The sequence below is a fragment of the Leptidea sinapis genome, chromosome Z (assembly GCF_905404315.1).
Source record: "Leptidea sinapis chromosome Z, ilLepSina1.1, whole genome shotgun sequence".
Lineage (NCBI taxonomy): Eukaryota > Metazoa > Arthropoda > Insecta > Lepidoptera > Pieridae > Leptidea > Leptidea sinapis.
Window position 1 is genome coordinate 13,270,286 of NC_066312.1, and position 20,788 is coordinate 13,291,073.

The 20,788-nt window shown below is 36.2% G+C and overlaps 1 protein-coding gene across 1 annotated transcript in view; it reads right to left on the reverse strand.

Moving 5' to 3' along the window:
* Nucleotides 1–14,131: 14,131 nt before the first annotated feature.
* LOC126979125 (acetyl-coenzyme A synthetase) overlaps nucleotides 14,132–20,788 on the reverse strand; it is a 40,435-nt gene continuing 33,778 nt past the window's right edge. Inside the window, exons 7-9 of the mRNA XM_050828338.1 lie at nucleotides 19,201–19,390; nucleotides 17,920–18,109; nucleotides 14,132–17,419 (exon numbers count right to left, since the gene is read on the reverse strand). Coding sequence (XP_050684295.1) covers nucleotides 16,983–17,419; nucleotides 17,920–18,109; nucleotides 19,201–19,390 — 817 coding nt within the window. The 3' untranslated portion in view covers nucleotides 14,132–16,982. The remainder of the gene's footprint in view (nucleotides 17,420–17,919; nucleotides 18,110–19,200; nucleotides 19,391–20,788) is intronic.

Consider the following 20,788-nt stretch of genomic DNA (forward strand, 5'->3'; position numbering starts at 1 on the left):
TTACTTTGTGTGCAAAGTAAACTGATTGATCTGTAGTTCGCGGGGGAGGTGGGGTCTTTTCCCGGTTTGTGTATCGCGGTGATTACTGCTATTTTCCAGGACGAGGGAAAATAGGACGGAGGCATGCATTAAATATATTAACTAAGGTGTCTATTGCTTTTGAAGGGAGGTGTTTTAGAAGTATGTTCTGTATGTCGTCGTGCCCGGGGGCTTTTCGCGGTTTACAGGTTTTTAAACTTAATTTGACTTCGCGTTGTACAACTGGCGTAGGTGCGGTCGGTCCGTTTAATTTGTAAAGGTGGTCTAGAGACCGCGACACCTCTCGTTCGGTGTCGGGGTCGCTCAGATCCACGTGAGAGAGATCCTAGTGTCTCGGCCTTTTCAGCGTCCGACTGGGCGGGGCCCGAGGGGGTGCTGAAGCAGGGTAGAGGGGTGTGTACGTTTTTAAGGCGTCTCGCGAACTGCCAAAGGGAATTGTCGCGGGTGTCAAGTGATTCGAGCTTTTTGTTCCATTCGTTGGAAGTGAGAGATTTTATTTTAAAAGATATTTGGTTTTGAAGTGAATTAATAATCGTGTTAAACCGACGCGTATGAAGTTCTCTGTGCGTGATGTCGGTATTGGTTTTTTAGTTTGATAAGTCTCGTTATGTCGTGTGGAAGTTTGTTTGTTTGTTTCGGTGTGAACGTCATGATGTTCGCGTTACAGGCTTTGATTATAGCGTCAGTCAGTGTTTGTATGGCGTTGTCCACTATTTCGGGTCGGTGTTATTTTAAGGAGCCGGGGGAGGGGAGGGCTTCGTTAATATGTTTTTTTATAAGTGTCCCATTTAGCATTACCGTATTTAAAGATAGGTCGCGAGATGCGCGGGATGAGGCTATTAATTTCGAAAATAATGGGACAATGGTCCGAGATAACGTCATAAGTCAGTGGGTCTGTAACGTTTGTGATATTTTTGGCAAGGGTGAGTTGTAATTTAGCGGCAGAGTGCCTAGGGTTGGAGGGGAGGTGGGTCGCTTTGTCCGGAATTAAAATATTATATTCGTGACCTGCAAAGTGATTAAAAAGACGCGATCCATTGGAATTTGCGCGATTGCAATCCCAGTGTCTATGGCGGGCGTTAAAATCTCCGGAACAGATGACGGTGTTGCCGAGAGAGAGAGCTTTTGCGATGGCTGTCGTGATTCTACTGTCTTGCTTAGGGCAATAAAAGTTAACTATTGTGATGGGTGTCTGTTCGCGGTGAGACTCTAATCTAATTGCAATTATATCGCATATATCATGTTCCACCGGTGGAAGTGAATGATGCGATATATTTGACTTAACAAAAATTACGACGCCACCTCGGGCGCGGTTGTCTGTCTGTCCGTCACGTCTGTAACAGGTGTAACCGGGAATTGAAAAACGTCGTGTGGGTACGAGGTGTGTTTCTTGTATGAGTGTAATGTCGATGTTGTGTGTACCTAGGAAATGTATGAGTTCTCTTTTCCTACTCACAATACCGTTTATATTAAGCGACGCTACTCGTAGAGGACGAGCAGTGCCAGTCGGGGGAGTGTCGCCGTCTCTTCATCCATGGATGCTCAGGAACTCAAACACTGTGATGATTTGCTCCTCGTAGCTCATGCTGCGGCGGAGCAGAGGCTTCAGCTGACCTGCGATTTTAATTAGTTTTATAATTTCTTGGGTTGACAGAGTCTGGCTCTTCGGTTGTTTTAAAGGGTGATGAGTCTGTCTCGACTCTTTTAAAGACACCTGGCATAGGGCCAGTGGGCCTAAGGCCTGGGAAGACTTGTCTTCCGGACTGGGTGCCCGTGAGGGGCGGCGGTTCGGCAGTGGACCGCGTTGTGGGTGGCTGACGGCCCTGTGGCTGAAGGCCTGACGGTGAAGGGGCGTTCCCTGTCATTACTGAGTTCCACCCGCGGCCGTTCGCCATGTTCAATTTGAACAGGCGGGGCTGGGGTGGTGCGCTTTGGCGGGTCTGGAAGCGCTCCTTGACGGCCTCAAGGTAGATGCGGCGTTGGGGGCACTGGCGGTACGAGGCCGCGTGCTCTCCGCCGCAGTTGCAGCACCCGACTGGAGCCTCCTCCTTCAGGTCGCACTCCGCTGTGAGGTGGGCTCCCGTGCACTTGACGCAGCGGGCGGCCCGGTTGCAGGTCCATTCTGCATGACCGAAAGTCTGGCACCTGGAACACATGGTGCCGTATTTATTATTGGATTCATATTTAAATATGCGCACCGATTGATGGCAGATATATTTAATTTTCCTGAAGGCACCTATGTCTGTGCTCTTCAGAAGCGTTACTTGGTACCTTGGTACCAGTGCGTCGCCCTTAAAGGCGACAATCTTGGTGGGTTTGAACCCTAGTTCTTGTAGAGCCTTACATAGCTCTTCTGCAGAGCTATAGTATAGACCTTGGACGACAGAGATGTGGGCTCTGTCGTCCTTGTCTGCGTATGTGTGGAACTGCAAACGTTCCGCATCTTTGAGCGCTGCAAGGGCCGATTCTTTATCGGCCTTAGTTTTGCAGGACAGCTGCGCCATATGAGGCTGAATATTGAAGTTAAAATTTTTAATGCCCGCGGCAAGAAGCGCCGCGCGGCATCTCACGAAGTTATATGATTTATTAAAAGGTTACACGATATATATACAAAATCCTTAAAACTAGTTACCCAATTACAATCGTTACTTAAAAAATATTTACAAGTTCAGAAAATACACACCAATACTAAAGCTTACATTTTAACCAATAGTAAAACGTTTCATTCAATAAGAATTGAGAATAATATTATATGTTCTATCTCGCTCTAAAACTAATGCTATCGCAGTTTGTGTAAACTCGCGTCGAAGCTCGATCATACGATGTCAATGAGCATTCCGCACCTACGCTATTGCTTATTGATTAAAATTGCATGAATAGCGATCGAGTCCCGACGCTTCACTCGTCAGTCGACTGTCGAGTCCGCTCGGCCTTGCTGTGCGGTTGTGTTACGCGGAGCATATGACTGATCACGTGAGTATGTCTGCGATCGTCGAAGGAAAGTACGATGCTTGAAACTTCACTGAGATGACTACTGGTGATCTGTATGATTCTATGAGTTGATGTACAGCATTATGAAATGGTTCTTATCAGAGCTAATATTACGTTATATAAAATAAAATGTTCTTGTCAGAACGAATCTTTCGGCATACGCTTATTACAGTTATTATGCACGATTACTATTTCTACGATCTATAATGCTACGTTACAAGTTAGATATTAGACATTTGTGTTAATTGATATTATTGGTTGTAGGTACAGCTACACGATGATTTTTTATCATACATTTCTGTCAAGAGAGTGGGTCAGGAATTGGAAATAAATACTACATACTATAATACAAAGGAACGAGTCTTTATTTGCGTTGAGTTTTCGAACTTGTACTTCACCGGTTTGCCGCTGTTCCTCTTGTCGATGGCGGTACCTTCAGCAGATCACACCGCACCGAACACTAGGACTCTTCTATCTTCTTCTTCTTCTGAATCACTTTCCACTTTTCACTACTTCATCTTCTCGTCCTTCTTTTCCCTTTTCACTTTCTAAACTAGAACAGCTAAAGGCTACTCTTAGTACGGCTTATATACCCCCGGATCTGTTCTATAGATTATGCAGTCATCTATGATATCCGCGATTACCACTTTTTTACTGTACATTGTAATGTATTTTTTACATCCACGATCTTCTCTTCCTGGACGCGCTGACCAGTAGCTCTTGTAAGTAATAAGTTTACATTTTCACGCATATGTCGTCATTCTTTGGCTCACGACTGTACGTGAGGCTCCCGTATCCAAAGTGAAACGGCAAGATTTTCCATTTATTATTCCTTCTATAACCAGAGTGTTTCCGTCACATATCTACTTCACAACAATCCTTGGGGCTACCGGCCAGCGCCCACCCTACTGCTCTGGCCTTTTCTAGTTTTCCTGCTGCTCCAACGTTGACGTTGAGACCGCTGCATCTTCCCAACCTTGCGTTACACGCTCACGCCATAGCCATAGCAAAATAATTGTTGGAACAATTTTGCGGAGTCTCATCGTCCAAGAATCGTGGTATTCCATCGATGAACACCTGGAGCAATATTTCTTCTATTGCAGCTGGTGACGCACGCACGATGCATTACGCACTAGCTTCCACGGACCACTGCTGCAGAGTTTCGCTGGCCCTTTGACTGCGGTCCTTAAGTTACGCCCGATAAACATGTTCGAGGTGTTAATCACCATAACGTGCCTCCAACGCGTCAAGAAGATGCGTGTAGGTCACTTCCTCCTTCCCAGCACCGAGTGCTTCCAATACGGAGAGTGCTTCTTCACGGAGCGCTAGTGTGAGGGCAGTGTGCGCTTCTTGGTCACTCAACCAAACTTAACTTAAGCTTTGTTTCAAAAATGAATGAAGTACCTATTCCGTGTTAGTTTAAATATCCGACCCTATTTACTACCGTCATAATTATATGCTTTGAAATTGTTTTAATAGTATTGATTCTCACGCCAAAAAATAACTAAATAATACTTCAATTCAAATCCATATATGTAGATAAAAACTTATTGCTATGCAAACAATGTTGTTTTACTTTCACTTTAAAAACCTTTAATAAATAGACCACAAATAATATTAAATCAAAATTTGTATGTATGAAGTCATTTTAATATAAACCTATCCAATTTGCTGAGCATCTCTCATTTTAAGCTTAGGTGCTTCATGAATTTTCTTTGCCAAGCTTTGGGTGAAGAAGAGACTTGAAGCTCCGACATTGAAAAGATCTTTCGATACGAGAAAATATAAGGCACTTTCTCGTAAAGCCTACTGATTCAAATCGAGAAGAATAATCGGAGGCAAAAACTCGTAAATACTGCGCCTTTTACTCATATAAAAAAAGAAGAATGTCAAAGGTAGTGTCAAATGTAAAATAATAATACAAATTTAATTCATTGTTTAAAATCTTGTTAACACTGTGCCTGAACTAGGTAAACCTGTATTTCAGGTGTAAAGAGCTTATGTTAAAACTAAATAATCACAAAAAAGAGAAACTTAATAAAGTAAAAATGTATAAATTAATTTACAGGTTAAGTATATAGGTAAACAATGTCTTCAAAGTAATGACTATTTACAAATACAAATAAAATATAATGTTTTCTTAACACTGTTACTAATTTTTCTGTATCTTCATAGGACATATTTTGAAGTGCTTCATGAAGCCTTACAATGAATATAATTTAGGGGATAGATGTTTGCTATTGCGTTTAGTTTATTGTTAAGATAATGTTTTTGTTCAAGCATAATATAATTTTTTCGTTCTAATAAACAACTGTCATTATATAGGTAGATATAATTCATAACAGTGTTGTTTTATTTTTAGTTTATATTGCAAATTTAAGTTCCCGTTAAATAATATATCGAAATGGGGCTATTAATGTTTATTGCATACAGATTAAAATTTATGTGTGTATGAGACGTTTATTAAGGCTATGTGTATGCCCGAAATAGGTCTTCTAGTATACTAGTGTAAAGTAAACAAGATTTATGGTTGTAATGCAACTTTGCATATTAACCGCAGTTTCTTTTTCAAGTATCAACCATCAAGAAAACTTTACTTTCTAACCTTGCAGAATACTATTGCTAAGCTTAATTTTTATTCTTTTATTACCACACAAATCCCGAGGAGATGCTGCTTACCAGAATGTAACTCCAACTATTACAACAAGACTGAAGATCAAAGGAACAATTGATACTTTTTCATTTCCGAAGAATGAAGAATTACAATTAAAGTGGTTGAAGATATGTTGGAAAAGATGTGTGTGTGTGTTTGTTGTCCTCTGTGGTGGACAATAAACACTTTAATGACAGTGAAGTGATAGAAATATAAAAAAATGTTACTTCAGTGGATGTTATCGATGCACCTTAGACCGTTTGAAATGAGTTGATGGTGCTCTGTGATTTTCTAAATGTGTCCTCATACTTAAGCAAACCTAACCTACCACCTAGTGCCAGTGAAAGTTAAGAGAGAATAACAAACAAATATAACCAGGTAGATGATGAGTTTTTGAACATATATCATATTTCTAGTTATGATGATTTCGTAAGTAAGATAAATTATTTTGTGGAGTCTCCACCTTACTCCATGTAAGGCAAGGGTCATATTACATTTTACTTTAGAAACTCCTTTAGATAGCAGCATTAAAGCTGTTAATAATAGTATACCTAATTATAAATGCTGCAAGTTAGTTACTTTGTAAATAGTAATACTAAATTAACTTTTAATTATTTGAAATAGATTTTACACAGTTCTATTCTCTTTAGTATCAACTTGTATTGAGCTGATTTAAAACCTGATTATGAACCTATTCCTACATCCGCTAAGTATCATTCTAAGAATAAGGCCACCAAAATTTTAAACACTGCTTAGGTATTTGTCGGCGTTAAGCCAGGGTTTCCTTGATCAGGGTCCATCACGAAGAAATACAACACTAAGAATTTCTCGGTTTATTGAAGCACAACTGCTAGTATAGATATGAACCATCTCTACATACAATAGATGAAACAGAGTAGATAAAACTTCTTTTAAAACACAAATAAAATTAGGTATTGTAAAATAATTCGTAAATACAGTTCAATAAATGTTTTAGTGAATTTATATAACTTCAAATGATTTATATAATAGTTTATTCATTTAATTTGAACAAACATTACACAGTAAGAAAATTGCAAGCAAGTTTAGAAATACAATTAAGAAAGACTTATTGCATAAAATAATAAAGTGTGATACAGAATAACAATATTAATTCTATACTTAATTAATTTGAACATTTACACATTCAATTAAGTATTTTAACAATAAATGAAATATCAAACTTCTTCAAAACATTCCAACAGTCAAAACAGTGTCTATTAAATTAGTTAGACCTTAATAAATAACAGTTTTATGTTTACAAATAGCTATTTGTATTTAAATCTTATATATTTCAGATATTAATATATCAATAATAATATATTCATTTTAACGATAAATTAAACATAAATATCAATAGTTGCAAACAATTGACGGTAGGTGGCGATTTGCACCCATATATTCTATTGCAAAAGATAATGAACTTGAGCAATGTAAAACTTTAGAATTTATTTGTGAGCACATACATACAGCTCATCAATAATTATTTTTTTAGTAGTAGATAATCTTTTAACTTTGCTACATACAAGCATCTTCTTTTAATATATCATCTGTTACTGATAGTAATAACATTCATTATTTGAGAACTAGATTGCAATATCTAACTGTGCAAGACAAATATATATATATATTTGTATATTATGAGACAAAATATACAATGGATGAAAACTTTACTACAAGTCCCGGGAAATTGTTGGCTATGCTTGTAATAGCATGTTATTATGCTTGATTCCTTGGAAATAGCAAAACCTGTACTCTGTTTTATGGTTTCTTCAAATTACTATATTATGAAAGAGGTTTTAAGGTTGAATCCTATTAAATTGCTAGCAGGATACAACTTAAACAAATTAACTTTTCAAGTAATTAATTTAGGTTTAAATGTAACTGAATTGGAATTGGATGTAATTCCAGAAAAACATTCCAAACCACAATCATGTCGAAATTAATATACAATTTAAGAACACAAAATTGGTTTAGTGATTCATATTAACAGACTGACAAAAAATGGCAGCCCTATGGTCATTCCTTAAATGACGTCATGACTTAGCAGCCCATCACACTTGTATGTAATACACTAATATTTATTAAACTTTAAACACAAATTCCTTAAAATGGATGTTTGTAGCTTGGAATGTTTTTCAGGAACTATATCCAATTGCAAACAACAATAGGGGAAATCATAAAAATATTTTATTTAAAAATAATATACAGTTTAATAAAAGCATTTTATTACTTTTGCCCTATTCATATTTTCAAAAACATTACAAATAGGTAACTGGATAAATTAAAGATATTCTGCTAAAGTAATTATTTCCTGATTTTCAGATGAGAATTAAAAATGCCAACATTTTTAGATTTATTTAATTTACATAAAAATTATTCTAACCCCCTTATTCATAATAGTCTGCTTACTTAAAGCATTGCTAATTCTCACTCTGTCTTCTATTGTCTCTATTGACCTAAGTCGGAATGAGAAAAAACACTCCTAAGCGGCTGTTTAAAGTTAGCGGGCCATTATGAATAAGGGGTTAAATGTTTAGTTCTTATTTTAATTAAGTGAAATTTTAGTAGTAATATTTTCCATGAAAGATACATGTGACATTAAGATTCTGTACAAATAATTAAAAATTGATGTTATTTTATCAATGTTAAAATGCACTAAGAAGGTGATTAAATGACCAGCAGTTTTTATTTCTGCAAAATTTTATAACTTGGTTAGTTATATGACACATTTTTAATTAAACTGCAAAGCAACTTACTTATTTGGTACTTATGATTTTAACAGGTTTGTCCATATATATATATATTGGCAAAATACAATCTGACAAGATAGAAATATGGTTTAGTGCCTATAGTAGATTATCTAGTAAGAATTATAATCTTAGTTTAAGCCATATTTTAGAATGTGTAAAGAAAATAATTTATTTTAATTATTAGAAAGAAAGATATTAATTTAACTGAACTGAAAACTATTAGTGTAAGTGATGATAACCTTTCTCTTTTTAGTCTGATTAATTAGAATTATATAAACCTGATGATTCTGCTCTCTTATATGTATGTGGTACTGCAGCAGCACATAAACTTCAAAGTATGATTAGTTGCAAAAGTGTCAGCAGTTCGTAACTAAGAGTAAAGGAGAGTTATCTGGTGAAGATATTTTTATTAATTACAAACCAAGCTGGTTTTTTTATTCCAATAGATTCAGTTACTTAAATATGTTTTGTTATCATCTTGCATGTATATTTGAATATATTGTTGTTTGTCACTATCAATAATCACAAGTAATGTAACCCCTTTTCTAATATCAGATTATTTTGATACAGATTTCAATCTATTGGAATTTAAAAAATAATGTTCTCATATTTTTCTTATGTTATATTAAATAATTATACAAATAATGTTAACAGTGCTAGTAGTTCGAATAAGAGAAGAAAACTGAACACTCTTGTTTTGATTTAAATTTTTAGTAAACATATCTAATAATACTTAACTAACTATTACCTTTTATCACAAACATCTTTTTTTACTAATTTACCTACAGTTTAGAAATGTTAGTTCATTTCAGGGAATGTATTATGAATAAAAGAAAAGAATAACAATGTTGTATAACTTTCATTTTAAAAAACTTTAATAAATAGAACACAAATAATATTTATTCAAAATTTGTATGTATAAAGTAAATTTAATATATAAATCATTTCGTTTGTTGATTGATTGCAAATTGAATTAAGTAACATACCTATATTAGATTTGTTGTACCATCTTCAAAATAAACAGAAAAGGTAAGTTTAAATAATTATCTTAGTATCATTTCGTTTGTTGATTGATTGCAAACACAAATACATATTGATTGCAAATTGAATTAAGTAACATACCTATATTAGATTTGTAATACCATCTTCAAAATAAACAGAAAAGGTAAGTTTAAATAATTATCTTAGTATACTAGTGTAAAGTAAAGAAGGCTTATGCTTGTAATGCCACTTGGCATATTAACCACAGTTTTTCTTTTAAGCATCAAGAAAATTTTACTTTCTAACCTTCCAGAATACTCAACTTAAGCTTATTGTTTTATTACCATACAGATGCTGCTTACCAGATTGAAACCCCAATTCTTATGACAAGACTGTAAATATAGAAGGAACATATTTTACTTTTTCATTTCCAAAGAATGATTACATTGTCGAATAAAGTGGTTGAAGGTTTTATGAAATGATTTACCCTTTCTGTCTCACATCGCACTTTAGTGACAGTGAAGCGATAAAAAGATGAAAAAGTTACGTTGAGTTAGTGAAAGTGTAGAGAGAATAACAAACAATATACCCCAGGTAGTTGATGAGTTTTTGAACAAGAATCATAATGCAAGTTAAAGTTTATGATTTTGTAAGTAAGATATTAATAAAACAATACTTTTGTGGAGTATCCATGGTTACTCCATGCAAGGTACATATTATATTTTAACTTTAGAAATTCTTTCAGATAGCAGCATTAAAGCAGAATAATAAATAAACGGAACGAAAAGTGCCTTCTGTTAGGGTGTTTTGGAACTAAAAAAGTGCCATCTCGTGGGGCGAACATTTGCTAAAAGCGCCATCTGTTAGTGTGTTTTGGAACTAAAAAGAGCGCCATCTGTTAACGTGTTTTGGAACTAAAAAAAAGCGCCATCTGTTAGCGTGTTTTGGAACTAAAACAGCGCCATCTCGCGGGGCGAACTTTTACTAAAAGCGCCATCTGTTAGCGTGTTTTGGAACTTAAAAAAGCGCCATCTGTTAGCGTGTTTCGGAACTAAAAAAGCGCCATCTCGCGGGACGAACTTTTACTAAAAGCGCCATCTGTTAGCGTGTTTTGGAACTAAAAAGCGCCATCTCGCGGGGCGAACTTTTACTAAAAGCGCCATCTGTTAGCGTGTTTTGGAACTAAAAAGCGCCATCTCGCGGGGCGAACTTTTACTAAAAGCGCCATCTGTTAGCGTGTTTTGGAACTTAAAAAAGCGCCATCTCGCGGGGCGAACTTTTACTAAAAGCGCCATCTGTTAGCGTGTTTTGGAACTAAAAAGCGCCATCTCGCGGGGCGAACTTTTACTAAAAGCGCCATCTGTTAGCGTGTTTTGGAACTAAAAAGCGCCATCTCGCGGGGCGAACTTTTACTAAAAGCGCCATCTGTTAGCGTGTTTTGGAACTAAAAAGCGCCATCTCGCGGGGCGAACTTTTACTAAAAGCGCCATCTGTTAGCGTGTTTTGGAACTAAAAAGCGCCATCTCGCGGGGCGAACTTTTACTAAAAGCGCCATCTGTTAGCGTGTTTTGGAACTTAAAAAAGCGCCATCTCGCGGGGCGAACTTTTACTAAAAGCGCCATCTGTTAGCGTGTTTTGGAACTAAAAAGCGCCATCTCGCGGGGCGAGCTTTTACTTAAAGCGCCATCTGTTAGCGTGTTTTGGAACTAAAAAGCGCCATCTGGCGGGGCGAACTTTTACTAAAAGCGCCATCTGTTAGCGTGTTTTGGAACTTAAAAAAGCGCCATCTCGCGGGGCGAACTTTTACTAAAAGCGCCATCTGTTAGCGTGTTTTGGAACTAAAAAGCGCCATCTCGCGGGGCGAACTTTTACTAAAAGCGCCATCTGTTAGCGTGTTTTGGAACTAAAAAGCGCCATCTCGCGGGGCGAACTTTTACTAAAAGCGCCATCTGTTAGCGTGTTTTGGAACTAAAAAGCGCCATCTCGCGGGGCGAACTTTTACTAAAAGCGCCATCTGTTAGCGTGTTTTGGAACTAAAAAGCGCCATCTCGCGGGGCGAACTTTTACTTAAAGCGCCATCTGTTAGCGTGTTTTGGAACTAAAAAGCGCCATCTGGCGGGGCGAACTTTTACTAAAAGCGCCATCTGTTAGCGTGTTTTGGAACTAAAAAGCGCCATCTGTTAGCGTGTTTTGGAACTAAAAAGCGCCATCTCGCGGGGCGAACTTTTACTAAAAGCGCCATCTGTTAGCGTGTTTTGGAACTAAAAAGCGCCATCTCGCGGGGCGAACTTTTACTAAAAGCGCCATCTGTTAGCGTGTTTTGGAACTAAAAAGCGCCATCTCGCGGGGCGAACTTTTACTAAAAGCGCCATCTGTTAGCGTGTTTTGGAACTAAAAAGCGCCATCTCGCGGGGCGAACTTTTACTAAAAGCGCCATCTGTTAGCGTGTTTTGGAACTAAAACACCGACATCTTGCGGGGCGAACTTCTGCGCGATTCTTGTGTCAAAGGTTTTACAGTACAGTATTTTCAGCGAAGTTCTGTCAATTCACCACATTAATTGAATGCACAATTGGACTACACCTCCATTGAAAACTTGTACCTGACATAACATTCTTGTGTCAAAGGTTATACTTAGCCTTGACAGTATTTTCAGCAAAGTTCTGTCAATTTACCACATTAATTGAATGCACAATTGGACTACACCTCCATTGAAAACCTGTACCTAACATAACATTCTTGTGTCAAAGGTTTTACTTAGCCTTGACAGTATTTTCAGCAAAGTTCTGTCAATTTACCACATTAATTGAATGCACAGTTGGAATACACCTCCATTGAAAACCTGTAACACTAATAATATGAAATAATTAATCTGTATTTATCCATTAAAACTTATTCTTTATACAAATACTGTGTTATTACAAATATGCCAATCTTATAGAAAAGAAAGCAAAAATTTAAACTAAAAGCACCACCTGAACTTCTGCGCGATTCTTGTGTTGAAGGTTATAATGTGCTGAGTGTAATATGCTGAGTATAGTGCTGTCAATTTAGCACATCAATTGAATGAAAGCTTATTTTGAAACAGTGGTCACAGAAATTGGACTATACCTCCAATGAAAACCTTTTCTACTAATAATAATAATAAATCTTTATTTATCCATCAAAACTTATTCTATTGTACAAATACTGTGTTATTACAAATATGCCAATCTTATAGAAAATAAAGTAAAAATTTTATTTCTTTTATTTAGTTGGTTGTCCATTTATAATTAGCTCATTTAAGTCAATTAAATATTATGTTACATCAGTGCTGATATGTACTAGTGATGTCTAAACTAAGTAGGTAAACTACATGTATCTTAACATGTAATTACGTATCTAATTAGAAATAATTTGAAGAAGTAACTCTAATAAAACCATTAAAATAACAGTTTATGCTTCTAATAATTTGTAAACATATTTTTAGATTATGTCTATTTTTATTATAGAAGAATAATACTCACACGACGCATCTATTTCGTTGAATAAGTATTTTGTTGTGGTACCCATTGTATGCAATTAACTAAATGGAACGAGGCGCTCTAGGTGCCTTCATAATCTATACTACTAATATATCTAGATTAGGCCGCTTTCTTAGCTGGGCACTGCTCATCGCCAGTTTTGTAAGTCGATGTTTAATTATAACGGACGCAAGTAGCACACTTAAGTGTTCTCAGTCAGTTTTTTATATTCCTTAATAGTGTGGCCAGTACAGGCACAGTGGCCACAAGTAGGTTCTGTTCTGTCCGTACTGTTGGCAGTTAAAACAACTGGTCTGTAGTGTATAATCCCTCACAGGACAAGAAATCCAATTGATGAATACGCGCTGTTGCTGTATCAATGTCCTTCTTAGCATAGCAATGAGTTCAATATATAAAAACAAGTGGGCGCTGCCTTCTTGCCTGATTTATGACTAACCTTGATGTAGCTTTAGTAGAGGTCTTTAGTGAGATGCGGGTGTTTGTCTGTTATACTCTGTTCAAACAGACACTGTAAAACGTCGTCTTCTGAAAGGGTAGAGGGCACACCAAGAAGTATCACTTTGGGCTTAGAAAAGTCTTAGAAATTACTTCGATTTTGAGGCCAGAGATTTGAAGGTTTTGATTAAATCACAAAACAAAATCATCTGTTGGCTGCTATATTACCGAACCGATATAAATTAGGGACCATCAAAGTATAAAGCATAGGTACTCGCATCACAAAGGCGCGTAAAGCTTTTCTTGAACTATGGTATTCATGATGTAGGTACCTAGTTACTATTTATAAAATAAACCTATTTTTATGATTTCAAAAGAATTATCAGCTAAGTGAGCCATGAATCAATTTTGTCATTGGTACATATCGACGATCATAACACTAAGTATTATTCGGTAAGTGAGACCATTACCTACAATGCAGTGCGGCTTTAGATTGAACCCAAAATTCTGAGCAATTTCTCAATTGATATCGTTACGCTCGCTATAAGAAATCTTAAAGACCTTCACTAGCCTAGTAGTTTAGTTAGCTATGGCGCTCTTCCAACCAACATACAATAATGCTTGCACATTGCTGTTTCGCGGCAGAATTAGGCGCCGGTTTGGCACTAACCTCGCCGGCATGCTGTGTAAAGATGCTTCCCACTGATTCACACAGGGTTTGTTAACAAAAACAACAAATTGGAATAATATCACGTTTTAATGATATGTACTTTTTCACACTGATCACATTTGACAGCTTAACACGTATACATAAAATATCATTATGTTATTACATAAAATCTAAATGAGACATTGATAACAGTCTGACCATATTATCTGTAACAAATAAAAGTGAGTCTAATTTTTATTAAGTAATGAAATAAAAATAAATTATAATCGAAATGGCCAACCTTGGATTGATCGATAGGCCTCTTAGGAATTTATGGTCCTTTGAACCGTTTCTATGTGAAAGTTAAACAGTGCTTGCTATAGAAATTTTATAAAGAAACTGACCATCACCTTGTTGTTTGCTTCAGCGAATATAGATTTACGGCCTTTGGTATAACAGTAGTCTTCGAAATAGGATGGAAGTGTTGAAGTTAATGGGAGAGCTTCAACGTACTGGTGACAAATGCCTTCAAATTTGAGAACAGAACAATAATAAAAGTTTTTAGTTGTAATATTTTGTTTATGGCCAGACTACTTATAAAATTCTTATTCTAACTTGACACATTTATCTAAAGACAGGTGCAAGTTTAGTTTTACTACTGTTATATCATTATAGACACCAATACTAATTCATCTACATATTACGTATTTTTTATTTTCTAAAGATATTCCGTTGCAGATACTAGGTATACAGGACTTTTTAAATATAAAATAATACAACAACATCAAAGAAATAAATTTATTTCTTTCTATAACAAACTCAATAAAAAATCATACAAAAGAAAAATATGTTCCTGTCATTCGTTATCACATTTTCTGTGAGATCTGCAACAGAGTATAAATGAAATTTTAATGTAATATCAACAGCATTTTACTTAAATAAAACCAATCTTTAATAATAATGTAACTAAAATTATTTGTACAAATTAACAGAATTGCCTTTATATAAATAATAAGTAATTATAATGTGCGTAAAATTTAACCTAGTTTTATAAAAGCTGGCATTATTTAGATAATAATAATAATAAATAATAATAATAAACTAGTAGTAATAATACCAAAGTAGTTTTATATCAGATTATACCAGTCATCAATATCTAGAAAGATTTTCGTTTCATTTGCTTTGAGCGTTGTATTGTTTAATCAATTATTTGACAAGTTTAAACATGTCTTCCTAATTGCATAATAACAACATGCATAGAACACAATAATTATTGCGTTCCACTGAATACTTTAAAGAGGAATCCCACCAGAATACCATATTGGCATTTCAGACTCATTTTTTAAATAAATACGAGGCCAATCGAGAAAGCGTATCACCTGATGAATAACTCATCACCGCTGAATGATCATAAACATGAGCTCATGAGTTCTCGAAAAAAAAAACTCAACAAATACAGTCAGGGAATTATGTAATAATTTTCCTTGACTTTTTCAACAAGAGAAACATCTGAATGTTATGATTTATCTTAAGAGAACCCTCCTATAAGACTATGCCAGGACATAATCTATAAATGGACAGTATAATAATTAAAAAATATTTTACGTTTTACGTTAAGCTAGAAATTCAATAAGAAACAATATAATTCGAGTATTAATAATATTATAAATAAAGAATTAATTATAATTTTTATTTTATTAAATATAATTTGGGAAACTAGTTATCTTAACTGTCTAAATTAATATATAGCACTAATAATAACTTTACATACCTCCTACGTGCTACAAATTAATTATAAAAATAACAAATCAGGAAATACATTGATTTTTTTTATTTGAGTGAGTGAAGAGAGATGGCGAAAATTTTGTGGTGCTTTACATCTGCCACTAATTGCATTTTGTCAGACGGCTTAACGGTAGGCCGTTTGTTAAGAGCAAATCTTCAGAGAAGAATTTAAGTATCAAGCTCCGCCCCATGATGAGTTTTCTGAGTCGTGACGCAACACAAAACGATTTAGGCGGAGCGAATTTTTTTTATTGATAATAAGGGCTGAGACGAGCAGGACGTTCAGCTGATGGTTATTGATACGCCCTGCCCAATTACAATTCAGTGTTGAAAAACTCAAAAATTCTGAGCGGACTTCAACTGCGCTCGTCACCTTGAGACATAAGATGTTATAATTTCACTAGCTACGGCCCTTCAGACCGAAACACAGTAATGCTTACACATTACTGATTCACGGCAGTAATAGGCGCCGTTGTGGTGCCCATAATCTAGCCGGCATTCTGTGAAAAGTAGCCTCCCACTATTGCGACACAACCCTGTTCACCACTATCAACGCACACCGGCGCCCTTCCTTCATACCTTAAAAAGTAAATCTTGCTCCTAAATGACATTTGCTCATTAATAACATAAAATGTGTGTCAGCATTGTCTGTTCCAATGTCTAAATAACATTAAAGAAACAACTATGACCGTGTATTATTACTAACTCTCTCAACCCCAGGATAATCACGATCGGTAGGTAAATACATTATTATTTCATTAGGTACAAAAAAGACGAATTACCAATAATTGCGGGATTTCGCTTAACTGGAATGCATTTTAATCAAGCTTTGAACATCCTTAAATAATTGTACACACTATAACTATTTGTTAAAAGCAACATAAACACAGTTGATTATAAATTTCCACAATTTTAAAATATAGTTACTGAATCTTAAGTTATATAATATGAGTAATAAGTACTATACCATATAAAGTACGCAATGGTGGTGAAGATTTTGGCGCTGTTCCTACACATTACGTTTACAAGCATTAGCATTGAAATACATAGGACGGTTTGCAAACAAAAACGGCATTATTATTAACTTTACGAAACTATAAACATTTAGCAAACGGTAAATATTTACTGCAGTTGCTTGGCAGTTGCGATTACATTTTAGGGCCTGTTTTTGTAAAGCTCCTCAACAACGGAAGGATCAGCAAGTGTTGATGTATCGCCTATATCAGTATCTCCGACTGCGATCTTCCTGAGGATCCTTCTCATTATCTTCCCTGATCTTGTTTTTGGCAATCCAGGAGCATATTGAATAACATCTGGTGCAGCGAAGGCACCAATGCGATTGCGAATATGTTTCTTCAAATCGTTAACAAGATTGGGAGTAAATGATACTCCTTCGTTAAGGATAATGAAACAATACAGAGATTCTCCCTTTTGAGGATGAGGCTTGGATACAACTGCGGCCTCGGAGACTCTGGTGTCTTCAGTGAGAACACTCTCGACCTCAGATGTGGACATCAAATGACCAGAAACGTTCAGCATATCGTCGATACGACCAGTTACCCACAAAAATCCGTCTTCGTCGCGCCTAGCACCTGAGGACAAAAACGTTACGAAAGAAATGAGTATCGCAGATATAAATAATTTACATATTTAAAGAATTAAATCACATTTAATCACATGACAAGCAATCACACAGATATAATATTTTGTAACAATTTATTTAAATTATTATTGCATCCATACAATAAATCATATTGTTACGAGCTAGGACAGAAAAGCCGTTGAACCATAAGGATTTATTTATAAATAAAAGGGGGGCTTAAATACACACAAAATATTAAAGAGAGTGTTCTAGAAAAGTCGAGAAAATATTATCAAACTGTTAAAAACGTCTTCCTAACAATGTTATTACAATTGTCGTATAACAAATGTACTAGATGTGTAGATAAACTTTTGGCGAGTACTTAACAGAAGCGTTAGATAAAGCTCAATAACTAAAATTTAAAATAAGACCCATAGTGAAATAATGTTAATAATAAGTATCTATTTAATGATTTACAAATATATAATATTTTCAAAACATTGTACGTACCGTCGCCGGTGCAGTAATATCCTGGAAACTTGGAGAAATATACTTTTTGGTAACGTTCGTGGTCTCCGTACAAGGTGCGCATTATGCCAGGCCATGGGCGGGAGAAGACCAGGTAGCCCTCACCAGGGCCTTCAATCACCTTTCCGTTTTCATCCAAAATGATTGGCTCTACTCCAAAGAATGGAAAACCCTTGAACGAGAAAAACGATAAAAAGATAAAACCTAAAACATTCATTCATGCAATATTTTATAGTTAGTGGTTATGAAGTATTAAAAAGTGGTTTTGGTGTGCAAAGGCTATTTTGGATTAAGATAGAACCTCATCGCGAGGTGATTTCAGATTGGAACTTTTTAAATATGTATTTAGTAATCTGATGATTCTGATCACCGCTGCCCAAATTCTCTTGCAACACTAGAGGAAGCACAGGAGTGTTGCCGGCCTTTTAGAAAGGTCTACGTGGTATTTTTCGTCCTGAAAACTCCGCAGAAGGAAGGTCATTCCACAGCTTGGTGGTACGTGGAAAAAAGGTCATTGAAAAACGCAATGTAGAGGAAACGCCACAGATCCAGATGGTGGGGATGATATGCTAATTTGTGGCGTGTAGTGCGGAAGTGGAGTGCAGCTAGCCGTTCATAGATTCTTTCAGAACATTCTAGATTTAAAATGTAACTTTTAACTGTATTTCATGTGTCTTAAATCTATTTAATTTAATTTCATCGTAAAGATTACAATCTCTTTGTTTGACAACTTTGTTGGTTTGTGGTATTGCGGCATCACAAACAAATAGCGGAGAATTTATATTGATAGAAACGGTGGACAAATATGATGACTTGTCAGCTATACTACAGCTACGGACAGAAAAACGGTCACTGAAGACTTAGTAAAAGGGTTTCCCGGTCTACATGAGTATTTGGATACAGAATTCTTAAAACGATTTAACAAATATGCTAGATCTGTCAGCAGAGCACATAATGAGAAATGGATAAAAATAAACTGGTATGTCGTCAACAAAATTACCAACAGAAATATATGGGTACGTACATTTACAGATATAGATAAGAAGTGGAAATTGCAAGTAATGAAATGGACTAGAACAATGGACAATGGCGAAGTGACATCACAATAATCAGCAGCAATCCCTGGATGGACACAGCGCTGAATAAGGAGTTTAAATGAGTAAAGCATTATAATAATGTATGGGCAAATTTTCAAACACTGAATTATAAGAACCAGTGAGCGAAGATCAAGACGAGGAAAAACTAGATGAGAATTCAACTTACAGCTGCTCCGGGTTTCATAGGAGTAGCGCCGGGTAAACTAGTGAGGACGTGACCACCCGTCTCAGTCTGCCAAAACGTGTCAACAATGGAACATCTGCCGCTTCCAACCAGGTTGTAATACCAATACCATGCCTCCGGGTTAATTGGCTCCCCCACACTGCCCAACACTCGCAAGCTTGTCAAATCGTGTCTGTGAATATTAACAAATAGAAATTGATGTAATAAATAATAATAATTTCTGTAACAATTTCAGTTTCTTGGCGGAGCAGTGTGAAATGAGGCTGAAAGTATCCTTCTAATTGAAGCTCAATTTTTCTGAAATAATTGGTAAAATGTTAATATAAGTCTTTAAATGACCTTCATGAATATCTCTTTTTTTTATTAAAATAAGGGGCGAGACGAGCAGGACGTTCAGCTGATGGTAATTGATACGCCTTGCCCATTACAATGCGGTGCCGCTCGGGATTCTTGAAAAACCCCAAAAATTCTGAGCGGCACTACAACTGCGATCGTCACCTTGCGACATAAGATGTTAAGTCTCATTTGCCCAGTAATTTCACTAGCTACGCGGCACCCTTCAGACCGAAACACAGTAATGCTTCATGGCAGAAATAGGCAACGTTGTGGTAAACATAATCGAGCCGGCATCCTGTACAAAGGAGCTGGTAAAGTAAAATATCTAGTTTACATTTATTATTTTTACGATTTGGGTAACAAGCGTTGTGTTCCCTTTATGCATCTCACTCTGTATATTTTATTTTTCAATAGCCTCCTAGCCTCCTGCGCTACCCTCATCCAACGTATTCCGGCGATTTTGACTAGAATCGGTCGATCTTGTGGGGTCTCCTACCAACACTGTGTCTTCCGGTACGTGGTCGCCATTCGAGGACTCTACTGCCCCAACGGCCATCTGTCCGTCGAGCTATGTGCCCTGCCTACTGCCACTTCAGTTTCGCAATCATTTGGGCGTTGAGGGTGACTTCTGTTTTTCTACGTCCTATTTCTGATTCAATTTCGCAGGGAACCTTCGATCGCCTTTGATCTTCGATCAAAAGCAAAGCCTTTTTATGCATCTCCTCTTTCGCCTCAAGATCAGAATTTCTTGAACTCACGCGAATTCGTTGTAAAATGTTATCTATATATTTGTTCCACAGGTCACGTGGTGTAATTTATGTTGTTACTCGCTATTCGGGACACAGACAATTACAAAAAATCAAAAACAATAATCCAAATCTGCCAGCCGTTCTCAAGATATCAGTGTTTGAACAAACACGACTTTTTTATATTAAGATTACTCTCTCTGTGTTTAAAGATATCATTTCATTACCCTTATAACATCTTGACATGACTCATCACTGCTTATCTAAAATATTATGGTCCTTGACAGCCAGCCGCGCATTTTAGCTTTGATGCGTTTTATCTGAATGTTTGTCTGTTAAGTATAAAGATAAGTGTTGAATAAAAATGTGTGTGTCTGTGTGTGTTATCTACACGCGCATCGTAATAATTGACTCTCACTCTCTCTCTCACTCGCCAATAGAAGTATATATAACTTCAATATCCTCAGACAAAAATAGTCGCTGGAGTT